The sequence below is a fragment of the Rhinolophus hipposideros genome (genome assembly GCF_964194185.1).
Source record: "Rhinolophus hipposideros genome assembly, chromosome: 6".
NCBI classification, from domain to species: Eukaryota; Metazoa; Chordata; class Mammalia; order Chiroptera; family Rhinolophidae; genus Rhinolophus; species Rhinolophus hipposideros.
This window is the reverse complement of record NC_138052.1, coordinates 7,590,947-7,616,680: the sequence shown is the minus strand read 5'-3', so window position 1 is coordinate 7,616,680 and position 25,734 is coordinate 7,590,947. Positions and strand designations below refer to the sequence as shown.

The window sequence follows — 25,734 nt, the reverse complement described above, 5'->3', positions numbered from 1 at the left end:
AGTGAAGGTTGTTGGCTCAGGAAAGACATCATGAACTGAGGCTGAGGAGAACGCCACCCTCTGCTCATTTCTCCTGAGGGAGGGCCCCACTCATGGGAGCTCAAAGAACCACCAGGACCTGGGGACAGGAGGCAGGGCAGTGAGAGGTCAGCCTTTTATCCTCCCAGACAGTAAGCCTCTATTCTCACAGCCAAGGGACAAGGAGGGCAAGAAACGGCCAGGAACTCAGATAATTGTGCCTCTGGGGTATACAGCCTCAGAGGCAGCTTTTACTAAAAGCACCACCCTAGAAACAGAGGGATTCAAGGACAGTGAAGAGTTGGGTGGCGGAGATCAAAGCTGAGGAAATACATGGTCCAGAAGTGCCCCTGCCTGGGAAACACAGCCTCACAGGGTGTCTGAGATGTGAAGGAAAACCATGGGTTTTACCTGCCTTTCACTAGCGTCCTCAAAGATATATTTTGACTTTCTCCAGCATTGTTTATTTTCTTAGTGAGTAACAAACATTACTTCACTCAAATGAGTTGTTTTAAAATAGCATGCTCCACAAGGTCTTTTCAGAAGCTCCACCATTCTTAAATAGGAAATAACCCAGGGGTAACTACCAAAGCCTGGCTTAAATAAGTAAACGTCGTTAAAAAGCCCATTTGAACCAATTTTTCTCTCAATGCTCCTATGAAAGAAAACTTTTTCCTTCGAACCTTCCCATCTCCTATGTGTATGAAAGGTGGGGGTGTGCAGGCGTTCAAAGATGGCTAAGGGGTTGGACCCCCTGAGTTCAAATCATAGCCCTGCAGCTCGCAACTGAGTCCTGTGTCCTGAAGATGGAAGGTAAGCCCTGCAGACACACCTCCCAGGCAGGGAGGATAGGTAATGATGAGTGACTGTTACTGGATGACATTTCCTTGGCACAAGTGACAGGCCAGACCGTTCTAGTCCATGGCGGGAGCCCATGTAATGCTGTACTTTTATTTTTACATCCTTGCATCTTGTCTCAAATTAGGTCATTCTCCAGAGTTAGGACATTCTTGGCAAGCAGCACCGATCACTGATAGATAACTTCTTCGGCACACGAGATCTTAGTTCCATAAGGTAAAACTATATCTAGGTGAGGAGAAGTTACCGTAATTTAATGTTAGCTATCAATATTAGCTAATATTAGTTACCGATTGACCTTCAGCAGGTGATATTACCTGAAGTCATTCTTTAAACATCTGGACATCCATTTAGCTATTTCAGTGAATCATCACAACAACACACAGGCGATTTAGTGTGAAACCTGAAATCATTGGATAAGAAATTTCTCACTAGGAGGCCTGGATGCTTTCTTTGGTTACTGTCACGGTGTGTTATCTTGCTGCCCCACGAGCCCAACAATGCTCTGAGGGCGGGATCTTGTTGTATACTTTGCTTCTCAGTCCCTAGGACAGCACACAGGATGGGTGCACTGTAACACTACGTGTTTCTATTGATGAACCAGGGTGTATATGGTGGTTAGGAAACACTTGTGGATAAACTGGCTTCATAATAGAATTTTCCTTTCAGTTTCCTTTCCAACTTTTCAGACTTTCTTCACGGAGTCTGAGTATTCTCTAAGTTTGATAAGAACTTATGGAATTAATTGGTAAAGTGATTGACAGCTGTATGTACACTGTGGTCTGGCTATAGGCAAACATTTCACCATAGTGAGAGCATTTGATGGCTTCATGTGACGGAAATGTCTAGTATGGAAGGATCCTCTGCGATCCAAGCCCCAGAGTACCATCAGTGACAATAAAGCAAATAGTGATTGGGCATCAGCTAACCATTCTGGAAGGCGCCAGAAGTTTGCAAACTCTGTTACATGAAGTCTTCGGTGCCCAGAGATGACTTAAGAGTGAACCATCCAAAGGGGTTCTTGGGGTGTGGTCACCAGACCTCTCACCTCCAGCACAACTGTATCACAGGGGGTTTTATCTTTCGTATTTTCAGACCTCATCTACAAATTTATTTTGTAGAAATGTCATTTCTGATGAAGATAATTGCAGTGGAAATTTGTGGCTGTGACCGTTTCTTGTGTATGCTTTTCGGGGTGGGGACCCTAAGTGGGAAGGCACTTCTTTCAGAGGTTCAGGGATACATGGCCTTCATTGCAGAAGGGACCAGCACCGTTACCTGCATCTGAGCCAGGTGTGGTCACTGGCCTGGAGCGCCCAGTGGCTCTGAATGGTGTTTTGACTACCTTTGCCCACTGATGTTCTCGGGTTTTACCCCGCCGCCCCTTGAGGCTGAAGACCCTTTGAAGACAAGGTGTGTCCTCTTGTCTACTGTGTGGCCTAGCACAAAGAAGGTGCTCACTGAATTAACATCAAAGTGCATCAGGCTCGGTCATGGCAATCCAGAGGTGGCACACTGGACTGAAGAGACCAGAAATGGATAGAAATGGCTCGTGTCACCTGCTACCCAAGGGTCCCTGAGGACTTAGGCCTTATAAAGGACCCCAGGTCATGTAATAACAGGCTGGATGTGAAGAGGGGCATGTATAAGGGTCACATCTGGAAACTGGTGCAGAATTTAACTTCTGGTACATGATTGTGCTGCACAGATAACCTGCCAGAGGGAAGGCTGCCTTTACTAATAGACTTGTTACTAGATAGATGTCTTTGTTAAGAACCTGGGGTGGGTTCGGTAGGGAAGGCATGGAGAGGCGATGCTGAACGCAACCCTCAAATAACCCAAACGACCTTACTGAATGATCCCAAACTGTGTGCCCCTGTCTGCCCCATGGGGTTAAAGGGGTCTGGCCTGAACAACACACTAACCTCGGGTAAGATCACAGACAGAGCTTTAAGAAGCAGAACACACTGCCAATAGCCAGGCACAATGCAGACATTCTACGCTAAGGCACAGATGGGACCGGTGCCTGAAAAATGATGGTGTAGAAGCAAGTTCTAAAAGCGTGCCCAAGGCCAGAGATGCCGTAGGCAGCAGCTCCTCCTTGTGTTTTCTGTTATCTCCGACCCGTAGGACCAGACGCCCGAGAGAACGCTGCTCTGCTTGAACATGGGGTGACACCAGTCTGTCACTGAGCAATGCAAGGAGGTGCTAAGAAGCACGTGTGTGTGCGTGTGTGTGTCTGTGTGGGGCAGGGAGGGTGGGCAAGGTACAGGGTAAAGTAGGCTCAGCGTCAGTCCTTCTTTCCAGTGACTATGCAGTCCCACCATCTCAGCATCACCCTCCATCCCGTCCCCTACTTAAGAATTTGATGAATGAGTTTCTGTGACACAAGCAGTACACTTCAACAGGTAGCAGACCTGCGTCCCAGTCTTGCTCCACCTCTTACACCTGGCTGTGTGAATTCTTACAAGTCCTGTGACTTCTCTGAACTTCACTTTACTTCTCTGTCAAAGAGGGAGGGTAAGACCCTTTGAATGAAGAAAAGAAACCGATTTGAAAGTGCCTAGCAAAGTATAACACACAACGCAGTGATGGTCCCACAGCTTGTGATACTGCAACAAAAGACAAGGCTTTCAGCTCAGGGGAGGCCCTGTGGTGGAGGCATTCCAGGAATTGGTGGGGGCATTATTCTCTCCCAGTGCCCTTGTGGTGAACCTGAAGGCAGCTGCCCACTGCCTGGCCGGGGAGAGTGGGGCCTATGTGTCGGTTGGCCACGGCTGGCAGGACTCACACAGTCACAGCTGTGCCCTTGTGTGCCACCATGAGCATTTTATTACCAGCTGCTAGGCCACCAGGTGGGGGTGGCAGAGAAGGCAGAGCCTGCACAAGTGGCCTGGGGTCGGGTGGATAAAGAAGGGCCTTTTCTTCTGAGGTGGGGTGGGGGGGAGAGTGTCCTCAGGGCTGCCTGGAGCTGGGCACACAGGCAAAGGGAAATATGGGCAAGCCCTTCCCAACATGACGGCTGCCGAGTCTCAGGTAGAGGGACATACCTGGCTCAAGGCTGGGCAGTGCCAGTGATACACAGTGAGGCCTAGGAAATGTCCTCTTTGACCCTCACTCTCCGTATTTCTAAACTGGCATCAATAATCACATCCATGTGACATCTTCAGGATTAAAGCGAGGTACCATGTACATCCTCCCGGGTGTGGAGTAACACAGAGAGGGCCCTCCTGAGTCCTATTCACCACCTGCCTCTTTGTACCTGTGCGAAAACGCGCATCATAGCCTCTGTCCCAGTCCTGAGTGAGCAGTGCGACCCCAGCAGGCTCTTCATGGCTCCTTGCGGGCGCCTCCCCAGGTGGCCCGCTTTACACTGAGGTCCCCATCTTTATCCCTGCCCAGATCTTTCCCTGAGCGACCTTTCAGCTCTCACCTGGCTGTCACACGAGTATCAGAAAGTCACCCTGCTCTAGAGAGAATCTTCCTACATCCTTCCTCCTGGTCTTTATGTATAATTCTACAAGGAATAAGAATTGCTTCGGTAATAACGAAGCAGGGCAAAGAAAACTTACTGTCAAGTGAAGCGTAGCCTAACGTCCTGGCTTAAAAAGCTGAGAGAATAAGAGAGCGCTAGAGATAGAAATAGAGGTAGAGACAGGCAGAATGAGTCCTGGGTATCCTCAAGCATTTACTTTTGATTCTGTACGTCTCCGGAGAGCAGAGGCGAAGGCAGGCACAGAGGCAGCCACTGCAGGTGCCCAGCCCAGGGTCCTGCCAGGGCAGAAGGGTGAGGATGTGAGGTAGGGCAGCCAAGCAGAGGCGTGTCAGAGCACCTAGAACACAGCAGTCGGGTGGGAGGCTGGCAGTGCAGGGACCAGCAGGTATCAGCCCTTGGCCTTGGACGGGCTGAGACAGGGCCACAGTGGGGACTTCATGGGTCCCTTCTCCTCTACAAATTGTTTTTTATAGTGGCATTGGTGTAAAGACAAATGTAATGTTTAGTCTTAAAAGTTCACTTTTTTCCTTTGGTGTTTAAAAGAAGCAAACATTTTTGTGGGTCCCTAAAAACACTGTGCTCAATGTGCAAGTGGAGCTTGGCTGAGCCCTTCCTAGAAAAACCCTCAGTCTGTGACATGAGCATGAGGGGTCAGCTGTGGCTCTCAGCAAGTCACATTGCCTCTCAAGTTTCAGTATCATCACATGCAAAATGGAGATAAAAATACCTCCCTCAGGGCTGCTAGGAGTGAAATGAGATAACTTATTCAAAATGAAGCTTTGAGTCAGCGACAGAATCACCAAAAGAGGAGAGTGGGTCAGGGTAATTTAGAGAATTTGTAGAAAAGGAGGGAAAAAAAAGAGAGATTGTGAAATTAACAAAAAAAGAAAAAGGAGTACTCCAGTTTTCCAGTCATAGCTGAAACTAATTCACTAATAGACGAGCTTAAGGACAGCAATGCAAATGACAAGTCAGTCCCAGGGCATAGTCACAGGAGGCATGGCCCAAGTTCCCGAAAGGAGCTCAGGCATGGGGTGCAGGCTGGGAAGAGGGGGAAGGAACCCTCCCAGGAGAGAGAGGGCCCAGCATTACAGAGCACTGAGTTCTCTGCAGTGAACTCGGTCAATGACAGCACCAAGGAAAAGAAAGACGTGACTGTGAGTGAAGACATTGAAAGGCCGAGCATGTGAGGGCCAGGTGGGAAGGGAAGGGGGCCCCACAAATGCACAGATTAGGGCACATAAGGGGCACTGGATGGGGAGACATCAGTGGGCTGGGCCAAGGGGAACTCAGAGGCAGGGCGGTCTCATACTGGAATGAGGGGGATGTAGGGGAGTCTGGGACCCACAGCACTCTCTGTGTAGATCAGGCTTTGTCTACAGGTTGGAACTTCTCATTCATTCATTCATTCATTCATTTATTCATTCATTCATTCAGTGTTTTTAAAAAGCCTTCTCTTTTCCATGGAGAATGAGACAGTGAAACAAACCCTTTTTGCTATGGCGCTGGTGTTCATTCAGGTGAGGCGGGGGCAGCAAGGATGGCCTTCCCAGTGTATTATGTAAGGAAACTGTGTTTTCTAAGCTGCTCTCCACATATTGCGCCAACTCTTTGATAGAAACATGAAGGGACAGGTTTTGATGGAGGCAGCTCTCGTAGCTCAGGAGGGAACAGCTACCCAGCTATTGCAGGATGGCTCCCCTACTGGGTCAGAGGGCCTTGACAGGGCTCCAGGACCTGGGCAGACTGTGCCATCCTGTCCTTGGGTACTATTTTCGTCGGCAAATGGGCAGAGATAAGACCTTGGAACGAGGAGGAGCTGGGCAGCGGCAGGGAGCTGGCACTAATTTTGGACACACTCAAGACTTAGTGAGCAGCAGTGATGAATATGAGCCAGGACTCTGCTAAGAACTTTATCTATTATAATACATTTAACTCTGAGAGCAAACCCTGAGGGAGAAATAATTATTATCCCCATTGACCCAGCCACCACAGCTATAGAATTTGTGGGGCCCAGTGCAAAATGAAAATGTGGGGTCCCTTGTTCAAAACTTAAGAATTTTAAGATGGCAACAACAGAGCATAAAACCTAATGAATGTGGGGCCCTCTGAGGGTGGGGATCGGCGTGACGGCAAACGTTGCACCACCGTGGAGCCAGCCCTGTCCTTTGATGATGACCTGAGATTCAGAGAGGCCAGGCAATGTGTTCAAAGCCACAGCCAGGTCAGAGCGGGTCCATATGCAAACCCAAATCCTTGAACTCTAAAGCTGGTATTCTAACCTCCTTATTACTGGCAAATTGATGCAAAGTGTATCTGGGCTAAATGGCTCAAAAAATACGGAAAGAGGAACCTGAACTTTAAGTCTCTACTTGCTAACAGCTGTGTGTAAGGTTCTAAAGAGGACGAGCATCTTAAGAGAAAGTGCCATTTCCAAGCCAGTGGACTTTGCTGCCCAGTGAACACAGAAGCCACAGACTGAGACCCAACACAAAAGGCAGACATGGTGCTTTATCTGGTTTAGATCCGGCAAACCATAATTTCCTTCTCTTTAAGGCTCTGCTGAGAATGCATGTGCCCACAGCTACCGATAAAATGTGAAGATTCTCCTTTCCAGGGTCCAAGGGGGAAACATGGCAGCGCTGGGGTCAGCAGGCAGCTGCACAGTTTAAAGCCTCCTAAAAACATGCACTGCATGCAGGAGAAGGGGGGCGCGGCGTCCTAGCTGTGCTCTCTGCAAGTGATGTGCCAGTCAGTAGGCCACACTCAAAGTAGAAATAAAACGCCTCCATCGGGATGTGACTGGCGCAGTGAGCTCACTGGGCAGCCTTGCCCAGGGGCTCACCCCTCTCAAATGCCCTGAAGTTCCAGCTTCCTTCAGACACCTGGCAGGGGTCAGGGGGTGTGTCCTCTGAGCCCCATACAGTATTTGGCCACAATGTGCTGGCAGTAAGAGAAAGGAGGTGTGGCTTTAACTTCTAGAAGGAGTTTGCTAGAGAAGCAGAAACAAGAGAGAATATAACTGTCACAAAGGGTTACTCATCATTAAATTCTGTCCCATAATCCCAACATCTCTGCCATGTCTGGTTCTGAGGCTTGTTCTGTCTCTTCACATCGTGCTGTTTGCCTTAGGTATGCCTTGAAAGTTTTCTGACAGCCAGAGATGATGCCTTGGGTAAAAAGAGCTGCTGTGATGTGGTGGAGGGTGGGGGAGGGGACACACTCGACCGCCCCGTGATCAGTTACTTCTCTCTCTGTCTTTAGTGAGCATGTGCCTCTGGACTGTGCGCTTCACAAGTGCTTCTCAGTTTTTGTCTCTCCCCTTAGGTAGGACAGATGGCTAGAGGGAACTGGAGTTGGGTGTTTCTCTTTTCCCCAGGTCTGTTAGGCTTTGATAATACCATACTCCAGCAGCTTAGGCTCTGGCTAACTAGTTTCCCTGAGTGCAGCACTTGTTAGGAACAGCGCAAATGGTTCCTTTCCCCAGCTCCTGCTGAAAGCTGGTTTCTCTGATATGTATTGTGGGAACATGGTCGAGCTCCAAGAGGTAAATTTCACAATACTGTGGAGCCCCCTCAACCCCCTCTGGAGTTGTACCTCTCAGAGTTGTCCACATTGAGCCTCCCTCAATTTGTCCATCTTCAAGAGTCATTAATGAGAGGTGATAAAGACGTCTAGCCAGAGGAAGGGCAGGGCTTCAGAGCCGGGCAGGTGGCAGCAAGTCCTGCTCAGCCTCTGTCTACCAGGTAGGGCAGGCCTGTCCACCCAAACCTAGTGGCTCATCAGTGAGGTGGTGATAGCCACACAGGCTCTCTGTTGCTGCAAGGGTGGGTGAGGGGGAGTCCTGTAGGGCCCCTGCTGAACCTGCCACCTGTGCTGCACCCAGCTCCCTGGGCACGAGAGGAAACAGGCTCTTGTCAGTATCTGCCAGGCTAAGGTTTGCACACTAACATTTGTTCTGGAAGAATGTATTACAGTTATAATTTATAATAACTAAGGGCAGGAGCCAGCAGTCCCTTCGAAGTTCAGATTACGTAAGGATCTGAAGAAAACCCTAGGCAAAGATGGGGGTGGTGAGGGAGGCAGGGAGAGAAGGGGAGGGTGGGAGAATATGAAACAGGACTCAACGCTGAGTGGGAAGGAGAGGTGCTGACCGCCAGGGCCAGTCAGTTGTGTTCCTAGAATCTGTTTTGGTTTGAACTTTCTGTGTATTTCAATTTATTATTTACTGACATCCATATATATATATATATATATATATATATATATATATATATATATATGCCAAGTTCAGGATGAAGAGCTATTGAGGGCATGATTTTTAACGGAACTTTTGGCATTTGGAATGGATACAGGCCTGGGGGCATCGGACTTTGGGTCATCGGTGCAGCCATCCCTTTATTTCTGAGTTACTCCCTGAGCATCTCTCTGTGCCAGCCCCCAAGTAGGGGGATGGAGGGGGTGGGGGTGGGGGTGGGGGTGGTCATGGAGCCCCTTGAGAGGTCAGAATTCTGAGAAGGGGCCAGATCCAGGAATCTGTCAGGACGGGAAAGTGTTCCAAGGACTCCAATGGGTGGTTTTTCTAGTGTCGGGAGGGCCCAAGGAGGTGGGACTGCATAAACTAAGCCTAAAGTGATAAGCAGGCATGAAGCAGACAGACAGTGCACGTGTGTGCATGTGTGTAAGTGGGGGAGGAGTTATCCAGAGGGTCCAGGGATCGTGAAGCCGACGGTCGTGAAAGTGAAGCTGGAGAGTGGTGGGACGTGAGGAGGGGCCATGAGAGGAGCCTCCAGGGGCCGCGTGGGCTGGCTGCGGGAGGCACGGTGCAGCTGGCCCATCGTGGGTTTGGGCTGCCCACAGAAAAGGGAGTGATGGCAGGCAGTGGCAGACCAAGGCTGGACCACAGGGCTGGCTAAAAAGCCATGGGGTTGTCTGGCAGGTTCTGAGTCTCTGTGTCACACGCAGTCGCTCTGTGTGCAAAGCTACAGCCATGATTTCCCAGGCACAGCTCCCATGGTGGTAGGGCCGCAGACTGCAGCACCTGGTACACACGGAGAGCAGGCCCCCCTCAGCTTGGCCTTTGTGGCTCTTGCGTCTGCAGCCTGGCTGTGGCCTTACTACTTGGGAGCCCTGGTAAGGCACACCCCTGAGCATGCAGTAGTTCGTCTGCAGAGCAGGTAAGAAACTGCTTGTGAGACCAGGCTATGAACTACGGCCCATTCAAGGCCCACCACAGGCTTGCCACATAGGAGCTGCTGCTGGCATTGTTGTCACATTATCAAAAACAAAACAGCAGCTGTCTGCAAGGGAGACTAGGGGAATTACCAGCACCTGCAGGCCAGGTTTGCGCTGATAAAGTCTGTTAATAACAGCCACAGATACCACTACTGCTGGGCACGGTGCCAAACCCTTAGTCTCTTGTTCATCACGTGATTCCTGTGAACTAGCTGTTATTACTCCCACGTGCAGATGAGAAAACTGAGGCCCTGAGGCATTGTGTACTCCCCAAAGCCTGTAAGTGTCGGAGGTGGGATCAGACCCAGAGCTGACTCCACCACACGTGCAGGACTCTGGTCCCGGCTCTGCCTCTAGCGTGTCATGAGGGAGGGATGGGCATTAATTTTGGGGGCATGTTTCCTCATAGGGGGCAGGGACCTGACAGGAAATAGGCAAAGGCCCTAAGGAGGTTCTTCCAGAAATAGACATACTATCTTCTGGAGGTCTGAAAACCTGCAAAGCCTCGTTTGTAATAACAGAGACACACTCAAAAGTTGCAACGTGTTTTACTCATCAGATTGGCCAAGATAAAAACAACACCCCGTCACCCCTGCACAGTGAGAAGATGTGGGAAAATGGCAACTTTCATTGGTGAGTGTTAGAAATTGTGTGACCTTTTAGTGGGCAATTTTTCAGTATCTATTAACATTTCAAATGCACACACTCTGTTCCAGAAGTTAAATTCTGGGGAGAGGGGGGATTTATCCTAAAAGTATACAATACATGCATGTAAACACTCTACGTACAAGGGTTGTCATGGCAGCACTGTGTCTGGTTAGAAAAAAATCAAATAAAGACTGTATACAACCTAAATGTCCATTCGAGGAAGGCATTGGTTAAAGAAAATAACCAATTCATTCACATATTCACATAATCCATACTACCAAAAATAAGACCGGGTCTTATTTTCGGGATTCCCCGAAAATAAGACCAGGTCTCATAATAATTTTTGCTCCAAAAGACTCATTAAGGCTTATGTTCAGGGGCTGTCTCCTGAAAAATCATGCTAGGGCTTATCTTCCAGTTAGGTCTTATTTTCAGGGAAACACGGTATGCAGCCCTGAGAATGGGGAGTTACTCTACATATAGCGATAGGTTATACTCTTTAAAACATATGCTTAAGAAAAAAACAAGATGAAGTAGAATACATAGAATAAGTTTCATTTTGTAAAATAAAAGTAATTGTATATGCATACAATACTTCTAGAAGGGTTCTAATAGATCAATAATGTAACCGCCCTTGACATGGGCAGAAGGTGTCTTCCTCTTTCCTATTATTAACTCTTCATTCATTGTTAAAATTTGTTTTTAGCCCGTGCTTGTTGGGCCCATTGTGTTCACTCCATCTCTAAGAAGGTGTTTTGATTGGGCCTTCAGAAGGCCATCTGCCACCCAAAGAGGCAAACAGACTTGACTTGCCAACCTCTCCGCACCCCGCCCCGGCTGGTGAGGGTCCTCTTCCTACATGTGGTAGATGGGCTGATGTGCTCCCACTGCAGACACACAGGTCTCTTTCCCAGGGCATACTGCAAGTCCCCAGAAATAACTGTCCAGCGTGGCAACCTTGGAAAGCCCAGATGCTATGATTCCCTACTTCACTGATATCTGGAGAGGCTGGGCAATGGCTGAGATGGAATTTCATTTGGCACTTGATGCAATCCTATCTGCTCTGTCAGAGGTGGCAAATTCTATATAAAGCTCCCAAACTTAGCCATCTCCTCACTGAGCGTTGACCTCTTCTATCCAAAAGCAAAGCAATGGATTTCTGCACAACTCATTCGCAAAAACTGGCATTAGGGCTTATGGGAGTCGGCTGAGCCCAGCAGGGTAGGGCAGGCCTGGCCTCAAGGGAGCAGCAGGTCCTCTCCACTCTACCCTCTGGTTCTGAGGAACACCTATGTAAACTGACACATCCTGCCTGAGTTAGCAGCCACAAACAGGCCCCATGGTTCTCCCTCAGCAGAGATCCTGCCATAAATCAAGTCCTAAGGGTCATCTGGAATGGTATGCAAATGAGGGCTGCATCCCCATTAGTTCCGGAAGGGCAGTGTTTGCTGTCATTGGTCAAGGTCTGAAACTTGAATCCTAGAGAACTGCTGGGGGAGGGGGCAGTGGCCAGGCTCTGGGGCTGGCAAGCAGGCCTCTCCAGACTGGGAATGGCTGCAGGTCTGCCCCTCCTCAATGCCTGAATTAGAGTGATTGCAGCGGCTCTGTCCCCTCAACCCTGGCCCTATACACACGCCACACATGAGCTCACTAGTGTTTTGACTCACACACACATATACACACATGTAAAAACATTAACACACATGAGCTCACAGATCCATAATCTCATGGAAAACGAACAAAGATGTCTGACATTTATCTAGCACTTAGTATGTGTCCACGTCTGTGCTGAACCATTTATACACACTGAATTCTCACAACCCGAGAGGAATATCCTATTGTTCCCAGTTTGTGGATGATGAAACTGCAGCTAAGCGAGGCTGGCTTGCCTCAGGTCCTTGGCTAGTAAGTGGCACCCATGGGCCCAATGCAGGCAGTGAGGTCCTCACTCTGTGACAGCAGCCTGTGCATACCCAGACCCAGCTGAGCCCAGTGCACACAGAGGCACACAGCACACAGAGACCTCGCCCTGCTCATCCATGCTCCAGCTCACCCCAAGGCCTCACGACTACCTAGATTTTAAAACCAGTGGGTGTCTCCCATACCCATATTATTACCATATTAATTACTTAACGGGATTACATTATAGACTGAAACTGTCTCCTCTCTCCCGGTTTCTAGTGACTTTGCCTAGGCTGGGGGAAAGAGGGATATATATTCATTATTTTGTTTAAAGCAAAAGTTTAGGTTTTGATTGCAAAGCCCAATGGCAGAAAAAGGGTGGTGGAGGGAGGGCAGCAATATTTCTGAATATCCTCGCAACGACTCTCTCAGAGTTGGGATTTCCTGTCAGCAATAAAACTTCCGAAAAGAAAGAAAACAGGCCTTGAGGAATTACAAACCCCCAATGGTCAAGGCGAGCGCTCCCTTCCCCTTTGGTGTGTCCCGTCCCACACCAGACAGGACAGGAGAGCAAGCACAGGGAGGGTGGGTGGACCCGGAGTTTTCTCCGAATGCGCCCCGTCCTCCCTGCCCAGGCGGCCTGGAAACAGCTTGTGAAGTTCTTTCTGGGCTGCTTAAGGCTCGGCCTCTCCTCCTAGGTGTAGGTCCTTTATTTATTCTTAGCAGAAAGTTCTTGCCACAGATACTTCCCGACCAGCACGCAAAGAAACAGCGAGCAGACGCGAGGGCGGGGTGCCTTCAGGCCTCTCCAGGCACATCCCGCGCTCCGGGGTCTGGCGCAGGGCACCAGGGTCAGCCGAGGGGGCGCAGGGTCCCTCCCGCCGCCAGAAGGGGACCCCGCCCAACCGAGGCACCGCGGCCCTGGGACAGCACCGGTGTCACGGCCCGAGCCCCGCGGGCACTTCATCCACAGAGGCAGGACACGGCCACAGCCCCGTGTCCTTGGCCGCGGCTCGGCCCCTGCATCCCTGCCTGTCGGGCCTGGAGTTGGACCCGGGCCCCGCGGATCCCTCCCCGCGCCTGGTACTCACGGTGGGTGGTTGGCGACGTTGCGTTGGGGCTGCTCATCGCCAACGGTGCCGGGCGCGGCCGGGCAGGGGCCGAGGGGCCGGCGGATCTGTGCGAGGGTCACACGGGCCTGCTCCTGACCCTCACCGGCGGGAGGAAGCGGCCCCTGGGTCACACTCCTCCGCGCGGGCCTAGGGGAGGGGCTCCGGCCCCAGATAGGCAGACTTCATTTATTTTTTTCTGCAGACTTGGCCGGTGGTGGTGGGGGTTCCACCCTTTTTTTTTTTTTCAAACACACACCCGCCCACATCTGAACTCTTCCGTGCTCCAACTTTCCTGCGCGAGAATCACATTTTTCTAACTAATGTTTCTGCGTCCATCTGCAGTTACCAGATACAGAGGTTGTGGTTGAGAATTCCCCTGTGTATAAGACTGAAAAACTCCCAGATGTGACATGAAGGCCTGCACAGGCAGTGTCTGGGACGGTGACCAAGTAGGGACAGACCTGCGTTTGAATCTTGGCTGGCTGGTCTGCCACTCAACTGGTGTGGCCTCTGAGAGTCCAGGGCATTGGTGGCCTGAGAAGAGTTCCTCCCTTGCTGGCCCCTCAGGGGCGCTGTCCAAATTCATGGGCTAATGTTTGGGAAAGATTCTTAGAAAAAAGGATTTTTGGACAAAGGCCATGCAATTTATTTGGATCACTTTTGTCTGAGGCTTCCAGACATAGTGGAGTTTGTGGAGAATTCACTTTACTTAGACAACTGGACTTTTATTTTGACACTCTGGTTATTCAAATGGAGTCCACCCACATCCCCCACAAGGAATGTTGTGTTAAATGCAGCATTATAAACCCCACCCCCAGAAAGGCAGGGTGCTGAGACCACTTCACCCTTGTATTAAATCGCAGCCCCAGAAGACACCCTCTACTTGCCAAATCTGATGACTGATTCTCCCTGTGGGGCTTTCTATTGTGGCTTACCTGATGGTCCTCAATGCATTGCCCGAACCACCCAACCCCCTTCCTTTCTCCCAATAAGGCTGCTTTGTTGCAGTTCCAGGGCACCGAGCTAGCTGTCTGCACATAGTGTATACAGATGGTGGTAGAATCCACACTGAATAGAGTAAGAGGCTGCCCCCTGGAGGTGTGTGATGCAGACGCCCTGCTGGGTCCACAGGGGCTGGAACCCATTCCAGGCATCATTCACTGCCTGTGTGACACAGGGAAAAGTTTCATAATTCTCTTTAGTTCAATGATGAAGAACCTCACATTGCTTGGAAGTCTTTAGTAAAACTTTCATACTGGCGTGTACATGTTGACTTCAAGTAAACTACGTGCAGAATGTCTTTGGCTAGGTGTGGACACTTTTGAGTCTTGATTTCCTTGTCTGTAACATGGAGACAAGAACACATTCCAGTGTTTTACAGAGGCAACATCTCTAAAATAACGGTGGGCAGGAAAGCCATTTAATAGAAGCTAGTAATAGTTACTCTAACAGTTTAACGTTTTGTTTTGTAATACATATAGGTCTGTATTACAAATACATATATGAGTACAAACACATATACAAATACATAATACACATAGGTCTGAAATACATATAGGTCTGTATCCCTTGTGTCAGAGTTCATAAATTAAACAACTTCAGTTATCTGCAATGCAGTTGGGCTGGAAGGAAGTTGAAAGACCCTCCAGGTGACCAAAGAACAAGTCCACAGGTCGTCATACCTCACTTATAGGAGGACTTCTCAGAGACTCAATTACAGCCCACTGGCCTTTAGACATAATCATAAGACATTTGCTTATTTAATTTCTCGGACTAGGACAGGTTAAAAGCAACACAACATAACAAGAGTTCCTTATAGAGAGCAAGCCAAAAAACACATTAACAAACTAACTAGTCAGGGTAGAAGGCTTGACAAACTATAAAGGTCAGACATAAGAGCAAAGTAGCATTCATTATACACCAAAGCGTCTGGGCTCTGGCCATGAGAGGGGGGTGTGACGGTACCAGGGCAGTCAAGGAGCCAAGGCGTTGGGGTTCCGTCTGGGTTTGCATCTTCACTGTGTTCCAGCTACGTAGCTTTCAGCATTTTGCTTAACTTCTCTGAGGCTCCATTTTTTCATCTATGAAATTGGAGCAATCTGCAAAATTAGGCTGTTGTTAGTAACGCATTAGATAGCTAATAATTAATGAGATAATATGATGTCTTACCCAGCACATTGGAGTTAATGATATCATAATATTGGTCCCCTCCCCCCCCAGGGGCACCACTGGTTTACAGTAAGAACCCCAGGGCATTCTGAAAAAAGATAAATAATGTTTAATAATGAGTAGTCATTTAGCTACCAGGGAAACATTTGATGTATTTTAGAAGATTAAACATGGAAGAAGTGTCTAATTTTAAAGAAATGAGGGCTATTTTAAGAAGGTAAAATAATTATATTAAAATTTATATATTATATTATAATTAAAATTTAATTAAATTTAATTAATTTAATAATCTAATTATATGAAAAATTAGATTCTGTTTATCTGATATTAAGTCACAGAAATGTGTTATTAGTGTGTTTATGTGTTGGATATTTATTAATGAAGTAAAAAGAACTCAACAACGAGGTCTGCCAATTAAGTTAGTGAAGTCATCTTAGAAAAAGTGCTTCATAATTCATTGTTGAATATCACTATGGTCACCTTCGAAGTATTCCCCTTGAGAAGCTATGCTCCAACTCCAGCACCTAGTCCACCCTTCAAAGCAATTTTGGAACCCTTTCTCTGGAATGGCCATCAGAGCTGTCATCGTATTACCCTTGATGTCTGAATGTCATCAAAATGTCTTCCTTTCAATATTTCCTTTATCTTCGGGTAAAGAAAGAAGTCACTGGGGGCCAGATCAGCTGAGTAGGGAGGGTGTTCCAATACAGTTATTTGTTTACTGGCTAAAAACTCCCTCACAGACAGTGCTGGGTGAGCTGATGCATTGTCGTGATGCAAGAACCATGAATTGTTGGAGAAAAGTTCAGGTCATTTCATCTAACTTTTTTACTCTGGCCACAGAAGTTTGTCCTTAGGGAGAAAAACGTGTGGGTATCTTTAAGAAAATTAAGAAACTCTAAGAAAACTGAGGGTGCTAGTGCTAAAAGGAGCCTCTCAGTAAAACCCTCTTCTTTCTGAGATTGGGGGCCCATGGCCGGTCAGGAAACTCCTCTTCCACTCACCCTAAAGCACGGACCATATAATCCAGAAACATTGATCCCTCAGCTGGAGTTTTTCCTCCCAGAGGAAAGGCTGATCAGGAAACAGATGGATTCAGACAACAGAAGAGGAAATCCTTCCTAATCCTTTAGAATATTCATCCTGGTCTTTCATTTTTAAACATTGATAGACGGTGATATATGATAACCAAGCCTCACATCAGAACCAGAACATGGAAGAAAATGACCACGGTGAACAAAAGGAAAAACTAACCTCAGTAAAAGAAACAGAAGTAATTAAGAAGAGAACTTAAACAAAGAAATGAGGCAGAACTTTAATATGCTCAGAGATGTGAGAAAATATTAAAACTATAAAATAAGAGTAGTGTGCTATGATAAAGAAAAAGCAAATAAAAAGAAAGAATTCCTGAAACAGTGCAGTGGCTGAAATGAAAATTTAATTAAAGGGTTAAAAGTTAAAGCTTAAGAAATTCCCCGAGACTGAGAGCAAAACAAGAGAAAATAGAGAGAAAAAATAAGAGATGATATAGGAGGTCAAACTAGTATGAATTCCTCAAAGAATAAACAGAAAAAGTAGAAGGTAAAAAAATTACATATAAGTTATACAGAAGACAAATGTTTTCTCCTTGGGCCTTTTCCCCATTCTTGTGCATTAGCACAGAAACATAGTTTGACTTATCTGTTTGGCAAGTTGGCAGCTTTTAAGCTTTTCTGGCGAGATGCCTTCTACAGGAGTAAGTCAGACTGGCATCATGAATGCAGAATGTTGAGACAAGAGTGACGTAATCCAGGGAGTTTTGACTTTGAACCTGAAATCATGCCTTGCTAAAAGATCAATTGTCTGTGAAAGAAGAATCAAGATGTCTTTGTTTATGTAAAGACTCAAAAAGTTTACTTCTTACGTAGAAGAAAGCTGTTGGAGAATAAACTGTCAGAACAAGGGAGAATGCCTAGCCAGCAGAGCCCCAGGATTCAGGGACATGGGTGTGGCCGGAGGGCAGGGCCGGGAAGTTCCATGGCTTTCTTTTAGTTCTGGAGGATGGTGAACTCCAGGAGGGATAATAGGCTGCAGGAGACAAGATAATTGAGCTACTGGACACACCTGAAAATGTGGTGCGACTGCATACACTGTTTCCCCACAAGAGAAAAAAAAATGTTGGCTAAAACCCCAGAAAAACAAGCAAAAAACTACACAAACAAGTCATGGTCCCATCATGAAGCTAACTGAAATATGGCATTTATTTTGGGCCACTGATGGAGTATGAGAAAAGATCATTCATTTCACCACGTGTATGGGGGCATTTTCCTTTGGGAAATGGAGACCCTAAGAACAGGAGATACAAGCCTCCCACACCACTGGGCTATTTCCTCCCTCCCACACAGTGGAAATAGCTCCACAGAGACCACACACAATCACTATTAATTGGTATTCAGGTTCAGAATAGCCTATAGAAAACAAACAAACAAACAAACACACACAGACCATTAAGGTCACTGAACTGACGACAGGTATTGATAACATCGACATTTTGTAAGTCCAGGTCCATGGGTGATGGGGGGAGTGGGAAGAGGAGAAATGTGGACGGAAGGGGAAGAATGTTGACATTCTCACTTCACACAGAGGGCATTGAGATGTAGATGGCATCAAGGTTGTCTGTCCTAAGTGCCTTGCTAAAAGTTACAAAGACAATCAACTGAGAGAAGAACCAAATATAATACGACTCTCCCACATTTGGAGAACACTGGGAAAGGAAGTGGTCGTGTCAAGTCCTAACACGCCATCATTTCTTTCAAGGGTGAATCATTTAGGGTCCTGGAGTGACAACGGTGACACAATTAAAAGGAATGAAGGTACAGAAAGTTTTGAGAGGCTGGGCCCTTGCATCCTAAGATGACCTCTATGGTCAGGTCTCAAAGAGCAGGGTAGGAACAATGTTACGAGAGCTGGGCCTGGGCCTTCTGTGGGGAGCTCCTGAGAGTTGTTGCTTTCGAGAAATACAGCCCCACGGAGGGAAGGTGGCAGCAGGGGAGGCTGTGGAGTGGTTAACCCACTTCTTTCTCCACCTGTCTCATGCTGAAGCCTTCTTTGGCCTAACCTAACTGGATGCTGTGCTGATGAAGCCCTTACTGGGTGGGGTAAATAAAGAGTAACCAGTAGGGGACGTCAATACACATTGTCTGAAGCTGGCAAGTCAAAAACTAAAACATTAAAAAGACCTCAGCTGGCTGAGAAAATGGGCTTGACTTAGCAAGATGAAATTTCACAGCAATTTATTTAAGTCCCTGACTTTGTTTCCAAAAAATGCACATGGACAATACCAAAGAGACACAACCAAGCTCAGTCTCCCAGCCTCAGCTCTGTCCACAGCATGATTTAAGGGGTGTGTGTCAGGGAGGCGTCTCCATCTCTGTGATCTCCTTGTACCCTGTGGCCCTGAGCACCACCCCACAGGCAATTCCAGCTGAGGTTCTAACTAGAAATGATACCCCATCTTTTCCCAATATACCATAGAAAATACATTCCTTTCACTTGAGTCACCACCCAGTGTGCAAGCTTCCTAGTCCCTTCACCCACTCAGCTCTTAAGACCCTTGTGGGAGTCTATCGCCCTTACCTTCTGACTCTCCAAACCCTTCCACAGGTGCTGCAAAACTCACAGCTGTACCAGCGAATTTCTCTGTATTCTATAACTTTTTGTTAAATGTCACCTTCATGTCCATGCTCTTTTAGAACCCTGGCTTACACTAATAACATTCCTTTCTCTTTAGTCCCCTCAAGTGGAGAATGTTTTGTTTTAATTGCTCTTTGTTTCTATATCTGTATCTATGTTTATGTCCACATTGACATTGACACTATGAAACTCAATTAAGTTCGTGAACTCATCCTACAAAAAATGCTACATCCCTCACTGATGAATAACACTATGGTCACCTTCGAAGTACTCCCCTTGGGAAGCTATGCACCGACGCCAGCACCTAGTCCACCCTTCAGAGCAATGTTGGAGCTCTTTTTCTGGAATGGCCATCACAGCTGTTGTTGTATTATCCTTGATGTCCTGAATGTCATCAAAATGTCTTCCTTTCAGTATTCCTTTACCGTCGGGTGAAGAAAGAAGTAATCAGGGGCCAGATCAGGAGAGTAGGGAGGGTGTTCCAATGCAGTTATTTGTTTACTGGCTAAAAACTCCCTCACAGACAGTGCCATGTGAGCTGGTGCATTGTCGTGATGCAAGAGCCTTGAATTGTTGGTGAAAAGTTCAGGTTGTTTTCGTCTAACTTTTTACTTAACCTTTTTAGCACTTCCAAATAGTAAACTTGATTAAATGTTTGTCCAGTTAATAGAAATTTATAATAAATAATCCCCCTGATATCAAAAAAGGTCAGCAACATCATTGCTAAAGTTCACGAACTTAATTGTCTGACCAGGTATCACATCACACACACTATTCAGGAGGAGTGAAATTGCTGGGTTATCATAGAGCATGCATTTGACTCTATTAGATGTCAAATGATTTTCCAAAGTGCCAATTTCCATTGCCACCAGCAGTATACGGAGTTCCAAACACTTGGTAATTTTGAGTCTTTTAAATATAGTTATTCTCTTTGTTGTGTAGGAATATTTCAATGTGGTCTTAATTGGCATAAATAAATAAGTACAAAATCAGAAAAGATGACCAGTGAGGCTGAGTACCCTAATAAACTGAAAGTGCTCACCGGCAATTAGATTGACTGCTAGAACTAGCTTGACATCTATGTTTGGTGTGGACTTAGTGACATTGCACTAGTTATCGTCTCTCTTTTATCTGTAGCTTTCTCATGCATAATGTGAGCATGACAGCTCTCACCTTTCAGATGTGTGGTGAAAATTAAAAATAGTATATATAAAGCAGCTGGGACATAGGAGATACTCAAAAAGTAGTAACTCGTTTTTCTTATTCTTTTTACCCATCAGGGGTTAACTTTTGAATGACCCCCTGTGATAACTTGTATTATCATCCAACAAATGCTTACTCTTCCCTTCCCCAGCAGGAGACCAGTGTACAGTCCTGCCCTGTGGATTCTGGGCTTAGCCTGAAATTTGTTTTGGCCAATGGAATGTGAGTGGACATGACCTCAGCCTCATCCCAACAGAGGCTTGGAATGTGCTTGCATGATTTGGCTTGGCCTCTTGGCCTCCAGTCCTCCACTATGAGAAGCGCACACCCCAGGGAGCTGCTGCTTCTTTAGCTAAGCCACACTGCTGGAAGCCTCACTGGCTCTTCCTATTCCATCGAGATGCCTTGATTCAGCTGTATATGACTATGCTGAAAATTGCTGGCAATGAAAGTCTGAAACATCAGGATTTCATTGAATATGGCAACAATAAAAAATAATAACCATGAAATATATTTTATTTGCAGATAAGACGTAATATGACAGTGGATGGATACTCTGTATTCATTCCTGAAGCTGTTAGTGTTTTTCTCAGAAACATGAAACAATCAGTGTGAAAGATCTTTCTGCTTTGAAAAAAAGAAAAAGCAGTTAAAGAAAACAGCACTGTTTTAATTATAGTTTACCCTGCACTGGTGAAGCTTAAAGGGTGGAAATAAATTCCCAGAATTGCAATCTTGAAGGGTAGCAAAATGCTACCTCAGAATATAGAAATATTTGCAGGGAGGGGAATAACATTTAGACATAATCCAGTGCAACTCTTTTATCCACATTTAATAAGGAAAGGGTTAATACTATTACAGATGTGAGCTATTCACTTGCCCTCCCATCCACCCACACACTCACCTATTCATTTACCCACCCATGGAGCCAATCATTCATTTATTCAGTAGTTGCTCACTGGTGGTCCATTGTGAGCAAGACACTGTGCTAGGTATGGAGGATACACACATCAATCGGATATAGAATTGCCCTTAAGAAGGGCAAAGACAAGCAGTGGGGAGAAACACTTGACAGGAAATGTCTTCATAGTGCTGTACGTTAGGTGCTACCTGATGTCTGGGCAGGGCTCCCTCTCTGAGAGGCTGGGGCTCAGTGCACAGTGTTCCCACAAGATGTCCAGACCCTGACAGAGAGTACGTCTAAGTCTTAGAGTTCTCCCTCAGCCCACAGCAGTTGGCAGAGTGGAGCATACAGATATGGTGATGATTGAAAATAATGGTGTGGAGGTAGCCAAATCTTCTCCTGTGGGTATCAAATTTTTAGGGGCCTCGACTGCCCAGCCCTGTGGCTTTATCCACCTGGGTCCATGTCATAGCCCTTTGACATACCTGGGCAACACTTTCTGACCTATGCCTGGTCTCCTCCATTCAGCCATTTAAAAAATGTCTTTTCTACCTAGTGTTTGAGGCAAAAACAAGCACTGTTTTCCTTTTTAAACTTTAGTTTCCTACTTCAGTTACCATTCAGACTGGGATATATCCATCAACTCAATGTCATTTCGAAAATTATTTGAGTAATACGCATAAGGCACTAAGAACAGTTTTGGCAAATTGTGAGTTGTCAACAAATGTTGATATTATTAGCTGATGTATCTTTGTTTGCTTTTTTGAAAATTTCTGAATGACAGAGTCTTTAACAATGGAATTGCTGAGTCAAAGTGCAGATAAATTTGAAACACAGAGAGAGATACCTGCCAATTAACAATTGTCATTTCCACTCCCATAATATGAAAGTCTCAGTTTCACCAGTCTAGATCAATGATATATTGTATTAATTTGTAACTTTCATTGTACTGTATGAAAAATGGCATCGTACCACTATTTTGATTTGCATTTTCTTGATTAAAAGTGAGACTGCACATCTATCAGAGCTATTCTTGTATAGCACGTGTGTGTTCTCTTTGTGAATTGCGTGTTTACATCCTTTGTCTATTTTCCTTTGTGGGCATTCTCTCTATTCTTACTAATGTGTTAGGACTTTTTAAATACTGTTGATACCTATTAATCGATATACCCATAGGGTTGTACATTTAAGAGTTGTGTTAGCTATAATCCAGTTAAACATTTCTAAAATAACAAATCAGACCCACAGAAACAAACAGACCCACAGAAAATTCAGGTATTGGATTTATTAGACTCTATGAACTTTTAAATAATGAACACTATAATAATATATCCAAGGAATTAGCTGATAAATGGAGAATTTTATCAGAAAACTATAAAAAATATTGTATGAACATTCTAGAAATAAAAATACAATAGCTTATTAAGAACTGAATAGATGAGTTTCACAGCAGACAAACTTACATCAGAATTAAGCTGGAAATCAGGTCAGTAGAAAATGGATAGATTGAGGCATGGAGAGAAAAAAGGACGCAAAACACAGAACAAAGCATATGAAATATATGAGGCATGGTGAAAATAGATAGAGTTATGATTGGAGTCCCAGAGGGAGAAGAGACTCCAATGGGGTAAAAGACATACTGGAAAAAATCACGGCCAGTAATTTTCCCCAGTGACAAAAGATATCGTTACAGTTTCAGTAGGTGCTATAAACCTTAAACAAAACAAATGCTATAAATAATCTATGCCTAAATACATCACAGGAAAACTGATAAGAAAACAGAGCGAATCCCAAAGGCAGCTAGAGAAAGAGTACGTGTCACCTTCAAAGGAGCACTGATTAGACTGAAAACTGCCTTTTTTATTTTGGCAGTAGGATTAAACTGATTTCTTTCCTCCTGAATACATTTTAACTGACAATCAGAAAAACAATACAAAGCTATTTCTATTTAGGGGGAAATCCAGATATAGAGGATACAACTGTATTGTAGTGACATGGCCCTTTTTGAAATGATTTTCCATCTCATCTCAACTTGGCATATTGTTTGTAGATTTAATTTATAGGCCACATTTATAGGTCTTCTTTGTATTATATATCTGTATAAAGAGATATAGAGAAATATGTATAGATATGTCTATATCTATATTGATATATAGATATAAATATAACCAGTCATGATATTTGTTAGTTTTGGTTCAGATAAACTGGAAGTTGCTCTTCAAAGTCAAAGACACTCACAAGGAGACGTGCTAATGCCAGGAGGTGTCCTAGGATGCCATGTAAGTTTGACAGCAGCTCAACTAGAATAAGGGTCCAGCTTCAAAGCATTATTTTAAGGAACAAAAAAGCTTACTTGTACATAAGGTATGACAATTAAGTTCACACACTCATCCTAGAAAAAGTGCTACATACCTCATTGCTGAATATCACTACGGTCACCTTCGATGTACTCCCCTTGGGAAGCTACGCACTGATGCCAGTGCCTAGTCCATCCTTCAATGAAGTTTTGGAACTCTTTTTCTGGAATGGCCATCAGAGCTGTCATATTACTCTTGATGTCCTGAATGTCATCTAAATGTATTCCTTTCAATAGTACCTTTATCTTCGGGTAAAGAAAGAAGTCACTGGGGGCCAAATCAGGTGAATAGGGAGGGTGTTCCAATACAGTTATTTGTTTACTGACTAAAAACTCCCTCACAGACAGTGCTGTGTGAGCTGGTGCACTGTCGTGATGCAAGAGCCATGAATTGTTGGGGAAAAGTTCAGGTCGTTTTCGTCTAATTTTTTACTCAGCCTTTTCAGCACTACCAAATAATAAATTTGGTTAACTATTTGTCCAGTTGGTACAAATTCATAATGAATAATCCCTCTGATATCAAAAAAAGGTTAGCAACATGGTTGCAACAAGCTCGTGAACTTAATTGTTAGACATTATAATGTGTACATTATAAAGTGAAATGAGAAAAGTGATCTTTAAAAAATTAGTAGGTTACTTTTTTTTTAGAGCAGTTAAAGATTTACAGAAAAGTTTAGCAAATAATAAAATGAGTTCTATGTACCCCTGCCCCTGCACGTGCAGTTTCCCCTGTTGCTAACATTTTGCGTTAGTGAAGTATATATGTTCCAATTGATTAACCAACATTGGTACATTATTAACTCAAGTTCATAGTTTATGTCAAAGTTGACTTTCTGTTGTAGAGTTTTTTGGGTTTGACAAATGAATAACGTTATGTATCCATTCCCACAAAGAATAGTTTCACTGCCCTAAAAATCCCCCGTGGTCCACCTATTTATTATCCTTGAACTTCTGACAACCACAGATCTATTTTGTCTCTGTAGTTTTGCCTTTTCCAGAATGTAATATGCACGTAGTTGGAATTGTATATTAGGTTGGTGAAAAAGTAATTGCGGTTTAAAGGTTAAAAATATTTGCAAAACCACAATTACTTTTGCACCAACCTAATAGTATGCAGTCTTTTCAGGTTTGCTGTTTTCACTTAGCAATATGCATTTAAGTTTCCACCATGTCTTTTCATGGCTTGATATCTCATTTCTTTTTATTCAATAATATTCCATTGTCTGGATGTATCAGAGTTTGTTTATTCATTCACCTATTAAAAATATCTTAGTTACTTACAGTTTTTGGCAATTATGAATAAAGTTGCTATAAACATTTCTGTGCAGAATCTGTGTGGGTATGAGTTTTTCAACTCAAATGGTAAACAGAGGCGAGCTATATTATATAGTAAGACTATGTTTAGTTTTGTAAGAAACTGACATACCGTCTTCCAAATTGGTTTTACGATTTTGCATTGCCATTAGTGATGAATGAGAATTTCTTTATGCTACATTTTTGCCAGCATTTGGTATTGTCATATATTTTATTTTTTTATTTTAGTAATTCTAAAATGTGTGCAGTGGTATTTCATTGTCATTTTAACTTACATATCACGAGTGACACATGAAGTTGAGCATCTTTTTACATGCATATTTGCTATCTGTAAACTTTCTTTGCTCAGAGGTCTGTCCAGGTTATTTGCCTAGTTTTTTGTTGTTGTTAACAATTGAGTTGTTTGTTATGGGTGAGTTTTAAGAGTTCTTTGTGTTTTGGATCCAAGTACATTATCAGACATGTTTTGCAAAGATTTTCTCCCCGTTTGTGTCTTATCTTTTTGTTCTTTTGACAATGTCTTTCACAGAGCAGAAGTTTTCAATTTTATTTATAATAAAGTCCAACTTAGCAATGTTTTCTGTCATGACTTTGGCATTGTATCTAAAAACTAATCGCCAAAGTGACATCATAGGAATGGTGGCAGCGGGCGCACTTTTTGAGTTCTCCTCCGGATCTTATCACAAACGGAACATATAACCCATCATAGGACTCTCTGCTCATCACCCAGAACAGCTAAGTGACTCATGCAAGGATTACTTGCAGGGCCCAGCTTAAGAGGCACAAGATTCAACATATCCAGAGGCCAACTCCAGACCAAACCAGAGTACTACCGGGTTTGACCTAC

At 45.0% G+C, this 25,734-nt stretch overlaps 1 protein-coding gene across 2 annotated transcripts in view; it reads right to left on the bottom strand.

Moving 5' to 3' along the window:
• GYPC (glycophorin C (Gerbich blood group)) overlaps positions 1-13,769 on the bottom strand; it is a 43,921-nt gene extending 30,152 nt beyond the window's left edge. Inside the window, exon 1 of one of the 2 annotated variants that reach the window (XM_081051726.1) lies at positions 13,249-13,769. In XM_081051726.1, the coding sequence (XP_080907852.1) occupies positions 13,249-13,285 (37 nt within the window). In that variant the 5' untranslated portion in view covers positions 13,286-13,769. The remainder of the gene's footprint in view (positions 1-13,248) is intronic. The other variant, XM_081051727.1, reaches the window with a different exon arrangement.
• Positions 13,770-25,734: the final 11,965 nt, after the last annotated feature.